At 46.5% G+C, this 6,000-nt stretch overlaps 1 protein-coding gene across 1 annotated transcript in view; it reads right to left on the reverse strand.

The window, feature by feature from the left end:
* The window catches only part of LOC115118397 (protocadherin Fat 3-like), a 131,560-nt gene that overhangs the window by 20,063 nt on the left and 105,497 nt on the right, over nucleotides 1–6,000 (reverse strand). The window contains exons 16-20 of the mRNA XM_065024051.1: nucleotides 5,952–6,000; nucleotides 3,586–3,729; nucleotides 3,212–3,409; nucleotides 1,165–1,966; nucleotides 301–435 (exon numbers count right to left, since the gene is read on the reverse strand). The exon at nucleotides 5,952–6,000 is cut by the window's right edge and continues 89 nt beyond it. Coding sequence (XP_064880123.1) covers nucleotides 301–435; nucleotides 1,165–1,966; nucleotides 3,212–3,409; nucleotides 3,586–3,729; nucleotides 5,952–6,000 — 1,328 coding nt within the window. The remainder of the gene's footprint in view (nucleotides 1–300; nucleotides 436–1,164; nucleotides 1,967–3,211; nucleotides 3,410–3,585; nucleotides 3,730–5,951) is intronic.

Raw genomic sequence — 6,000 nt, forward strand, 5'->3', positions numbered from 1 at the left:
ACGTACACACACACACACACACAAAGATATGCAGAGTCAGAGCACATACACACACACACACACAAAGATATGCAGAGTCAGAGCACATACACACACACACAAAGATATGCAGAGTCAGAGCACGTACACACACACACACACAAAGATATGCAGAGTCAGAGCACGTACACACACACACACACACAAAGATATGCAGAGTCAGAGCACATACACACATACATAATTGAACACATTTGGAATTTTCTATTTGCATCCACAAATTACACCACATTTACAAAGGATCCAAACATTCAGAAGCACCTGCACACTCTCCTAGTTTCCCTGGTGGACACTGGCAGGCGTACGGTACTCTGGTGCCCTCTGTGCCCACACACTGCATGTCTCCTGGGCAGGGCTGCTCATCACACAACTCTGAGGCTGGGGAACAGCTACCATCTGATGGAGAGAGAGGAGGGAGAGAGAGAGAGTGAGAGAGAGGAGAGAGAGAGGAGGGAGGGAGAGAGAGATGTGAGAGGTGAAACAAAGGAGAGAGGAAGGGAAAGGAAGAGGAAAGGAAGAGTGAGGGAAATGGGGAGGTAGAACGAGAGACAGGAGGGGAGAGATTAAGGGATTGAGAGAGATGGAGGAAGGTGGAAAGGTTAACAACATGAAAGGAAAACAGAAGAGAAGGAGAGGGTGTGAAACAGAGTGAGACAGAAGACAGAGGATAGAAGGAGGAAGGGAACGAGAAGTGTGAAACGAGAGAAAGGAAGAAAAGAACAGATGAATAAAGAGAGCAAGAGAGGACAAGTTCATTTAGGGTTATTCAGAGTAGAGGCAGCCAAATCCTCTGTCCCCAGGAGACGTGCTAATCACGTTAGCCACAATATGCTAATTCAATCTACTGGGGGATCTGTCTAATCCCAGGGGTCAGATACACACTCAAGATGCCATCAGCTTTTTATCATTATAGTATTTATACAATCAGACAGAGTGGTTGTTACAGTGCAGATCATGCAGACGTCAACAATGTCTATGTCTAATGTACAGCTCTCTAAAGGATACTTTGTGACACTCTAGTTTGTGTGTATGTTGCTGTATGAGTATGTGAGTGCATCAGGAAGCATTTACATTGATATAATACATGGGTGTAGCATAACTGTGGGTGTGGGTGCAGGTCCTCACCAGTGCATGTGCAGCGGGTGGTCCTGTGGAAGCGTGGCGACACAAAGCTAACCCTGGGTGTGCTGTAGGTGATGAGAGCGTGAGAGTCCAACACAATGGTCTGCTCACACTGGGCCCCACGACACTCAAGCCCAGAACAGTTCTTATCCAAGATGGCCGACACCCTCAGCACTTCCTCCAGCTGCCTCCGGGAGGCGCTCAGCTTCTGGGTCAGGTACGCTGCCTTGTAGAACCCTCCCCCAGCCGTCTCCACGGCAACCAACAGATCCAGCTGGCTGGTCCCGCCCACGGGCTGCAGACTGAGCACATGCAGCGCGTCCTGCTTCTGCGTTGCCGCGGCAACCTTCAGAACTTTCACCACGTTTTTTAGATGTGTTGCCACGAAGTCGTGGGGTTGCACACTCTCAAAACGCACCGTCACCGCCTCGCGCAGCATCTCTGGCGATGCCTGCTCCACATGCACGCTCACAGCCACGGGCACGGCGAAGCGTCCGTCACTCACGCTAGCGTTGAGGGAGTAGCGACCGGCGTCCAGGCCTCCCAGGGCTATGATCTTACCGTCTCTCGGACTGATCTTAAAGAGGGAGCGTTGAGACGGAGGGGCGTGGCCGAAGGTCAGGGCATCGTAGGGGTCTGCGTCAGTGGCGTGCAGCTGGCCGATGACTCCTCCAGGAAACTCGTCCTCCATGGTGATGATGTGGACCTCCAGGGGTAGTGCTACGGGCCGGTGAAGGCTCTCCTCAATCACACGCACAGTCAGGGTAGAAGAAGAGGACAGACGGGGCTTACCTGAGTCCCTTACCTGGAGGTAGGGGGAGGAGGGAGAAGCAAAGGGTTAGCACAGAGCCAATGTAACCCCATGTGTGATTTAGTAACACAGACCTTCCACAAGATAGCTGGTTGTAAGACCTGGTGTTGACACTAACAGGGTTGACCAGCTGGTTATAAGACCTGGTGTTGACACTAACAGGGTTGACCAGCTGGTTATAAGACCTGGTGTTGACACTAACAGGGTTGACCAGCTGGTTATAAGACCTGGTGTTGACACTAACAGGGTTGACCAGCTGGTTATAAGACCTGGTGTTGACACTAACAGGGTTGACCAGCTGGTTATAAGACATGGTGTTGACACTAACAGGGTTGACCAGCTGGTTATAAGACATGGTGTTGACACTAACAGGGTTGACACGCTGGTTGTAGACCTGGTGTTAACACTAACAGGGTTGACCAGATGGTTATAAGACATGGTGTTAACAGTAACAGGGTTGACCAGATGGTTTTAAGACATGGTGTTAACAGTAACAGGGTTGACCAGATGGTTATAAGACATGGTGTTAACAGTAACAGGGTTGACGAGATGGTTATAAGACATGGTGTTAACAGTAACAGGGTTGACCAGCTGGTCGTAAGACATGGTGTTAACAGTAACAGGGTTGACCAGCTGGTTATAAGACATGGTGTTAACACTAACAGGGTTGACCAGATGGTTATAAGACATGGTGTTAACAGTAACAGGGTTGACGAGATGGTTATAAGACATGGTGTTAACAGTAACAGGGTTGACCAGCTGGTCGTAAGACATGGTGTTAACAGTAACAGGGTTGACCAGCTGGTTATAAGACATGGTGTTAACACTAACAGGGTTGACCAGATGGTTATAAGACATGGTGTTAACAGTAACAGGGTTGACCAGCTGGTTATAAGACATGGTGTTAACACTAACAGGGTTGACCAGATGGTTATAGGACATGGTGTTAACAGTAACAGGGTTGACCAGCTGGTTATAAGACATGGTGTTAACAGTAACAGGGTTGACCAGCTGGTCGTAAGACATGGTGTTAACAGTAACAGGGTTGACCAGATGGTTATAAGACATGGTGTTAACAGTAACAGGGTTGACCAGCTGGTTATAAGACATGGTGTTAACACTAACAGGGTTGACCAGATGGTTATAAGACATGGTGTTAACAGTAACAGGGTTGACCAGCTGGTTATAGGACATGGTGTTAACACTAACAGTAGAGATGATGTAAAATGGTCTTCTTACCTGGACCTGGATGACATACTCTGTGGCCAAGTCCCTCCTAAACACCTGATTGGCTAGCAGAGTTCCATCCCACTCCAGTGTAAACTCTCCACCTTCATTCCCTGATAAGATGCGGAACTCAAAGGGTGGGCCGTTATGGGAGGAGTCCTGGTCTATGACGGACAGCTGGAGAATGCTAGTGCCGATGGGCTTATTCTCCTGTGATTGGACAATACAAGAGGGGAAATGAGATTAGATGCAAGATGAAGTGTGTGTGTGTGTGCGCGCTTCTCCTGTAAGAAGGGATATGTGTGTGAATATCTATGTCTATGTGGATGTAAGTGTGTATGAAGTTCATTGGCCATCAGAGCTGTCAATCATGTGAGTAACAGCACCTGTATGACAGTGGTGAGATTGGCTGGGGTGAAAGTAGGCGGGCTGTCGTTGATGTCTGAGATGTCGATGTTGACCATCACCGTTGACGACATGGGCGGAACACCACTGTCCAGAGCCCTGACCGCCAGAGAGTAACCAGACACCTACAGAAGAAAAAATACAATTTCCCTTGAAACTTTACGTTGAGAAACATTTGAATCATTTCATTCCTGATAATTATAACAGGATCGAGAAAATCAAACGCAGCAATTTCCATGCAAATCAAATTCACCACACATTAACCAATGATGACAAGTCCCTAATCAAATTCACCACACATTAACCAATGATGACAAGTCCCTAATCAAATTCACCACACATTAACCAATGATGACAAGTCCCTAATCAAATTCACCACACATTAACCAATGATGACAAGTCCCTAATCAAATTCACCACACATTAACCAATGATGACAAGTCCCTAATCAAATTCACCACACATTAACCAATGATGACAAGTCCCTAATCAAATTCACCACACATTAACCAATGATGACAAGTCCCTAATCAAATTCACCACACATTAACCAATGATGACAAGTCCCTAATCAAATTCACCACACATTAACCAATGATGACAAGTCCCTAATCAAATTCACCACACATTAACCAATGATGACAAGTCCCTAATCAAATTCACCACACATTAACCAATGATGACAAGTCCCTAATCAAATTCACCACACATTAACCAATGATGACAAGTCCCTAATCAAATTCACCACACATTAACCAATGATGACAAGTCCCTAATCAAATTCACCACACATTAACCAATGATGACAAGTCCCTAATCAAATTCACCACACATTAACCAATGATGACAAGTCCCTAATCAAATTCACCACACATTAACCAATGATGACAAGTCCCTAATCAAATATCCTCTGGATATGCATCCTCATAATTTGGTACCCCTTAAATATCAGTAAACCAAACAAGGATCTAATGGCACTGATTAAGTGTGTTGTGGTTGTGGACGCATCCTTTGATCCTCTGAAACACACTCCTGTGACTGACACATTCCTGGCGTGTCCTACCAAGCACGTACCCTGGGTTTCTGTCTCTGTCTCTCAGATTCACTCTACACTCCAAGAAAAAAGGGTTCCAAAATAGTTATTCGGCTGTCGACATAGAATAACCCTTTTTGGTTCCATGTAGAACCCTGTGGAAAGAGTTCTACATGAAACCCAAGAAGATTCTACCGGGAAACAAAACATTTAAAAAAAAAAGGTTCTTCTAGGGGGACAGCCGAAGAACCCTTTTAGTTTCTAGATAGTACCTTTTTTTAAGAGTGTGCCTGAGGGAACACTGTCAAGGCTATCTCAGGTAGACAGTATTTACTAGCTTAGGGACTGAAGACACACACACACACACACACACACGCAGGCACATACACACACACACACACACACACACACCCACGCACACACCCACACACACACACACACACACACCTTATTCCCTACTGTGTGCTTCCACATATTGCTTTGTAATAACAACCTAACTAAACACAGCAGAAAAAACAACAATAACAGCCTCTCACTCTGAGAAATTAAAAAAGAAACCACAATAAACAACCACAGTGGTGCTCAGGAGAGAGTCAATGAGAATAACCTAAATGGAAATGAGTGTGTGAAGACGCCGCGCGCACGTATGCACACACACACACACACACACACACACACACACACACACACACACACACACACACACACACACACACACACACACACACAGGGCTGAGCTCTTTCTGATAACCCAAACACACTTTCCTCAGCTCTTTCATCTCCCACAAGCCCAGGCGTTCTCTTTGGACTGTGATCAGATACGCTCTCTGCACTATCACGGACCACACTCATTAATTTTTTATGACGGGAATTGGAAGACACACTCGGAAGTCTTCAAGCACTCCAGGGAAGAAAAGAGAGGGAAGAAGGCAGCTTGGGAAGAGGAGGGATGGGATGCCATGCCCCCACTCTATAATTAGAGGACAACCTCCATGAGAGAAACGGTCAGGAGGAGGTGGCTAGCTGCAGGGGGATGATGACGAGGGTGTTTGTGATGGTGATGTTGCAGTGTGCGTGTCAAAGACAGTCGTTGTTATTAGTGTTCATGTTGTGGTTTTATTGGCTGTAGAGTTGGTTTGTTTGTGTGCGTGTACCTGTGTGTGTGCCTGTGAGTGTGTACATGTGTGTGTACATGTGTGTACCTGTGTGCGTGTACCTGTGAGTGTGTGTGTGTGTGTGTGTGTGTATATATGTGCATATGTGTGTGTGTGTGTGTATGTGTGTGTGTGTGTGTGTGTGTGTGTGTGTACTCACCGTCTCTCTGTCCAGCTGTTTGTTGACCTTCACCATGCCAGAGAGAGGG

Source organism: Oncorhynchus nerka, linkage group LG11 (genome assembly GCF_034236695.1).
Source record: "Oncorhynchus nerka isolate Pitt River linkage group LG11, Oner_Uvic_2.0, whole genome shotgun sequence".
NCBI classification, from domain to species: Eukaryota; Metazoa; Chordata; class Actinopteri; order Salmoniformes; family Salmonidae; genus Oncorhynchus; species Oncorhynchus nerka.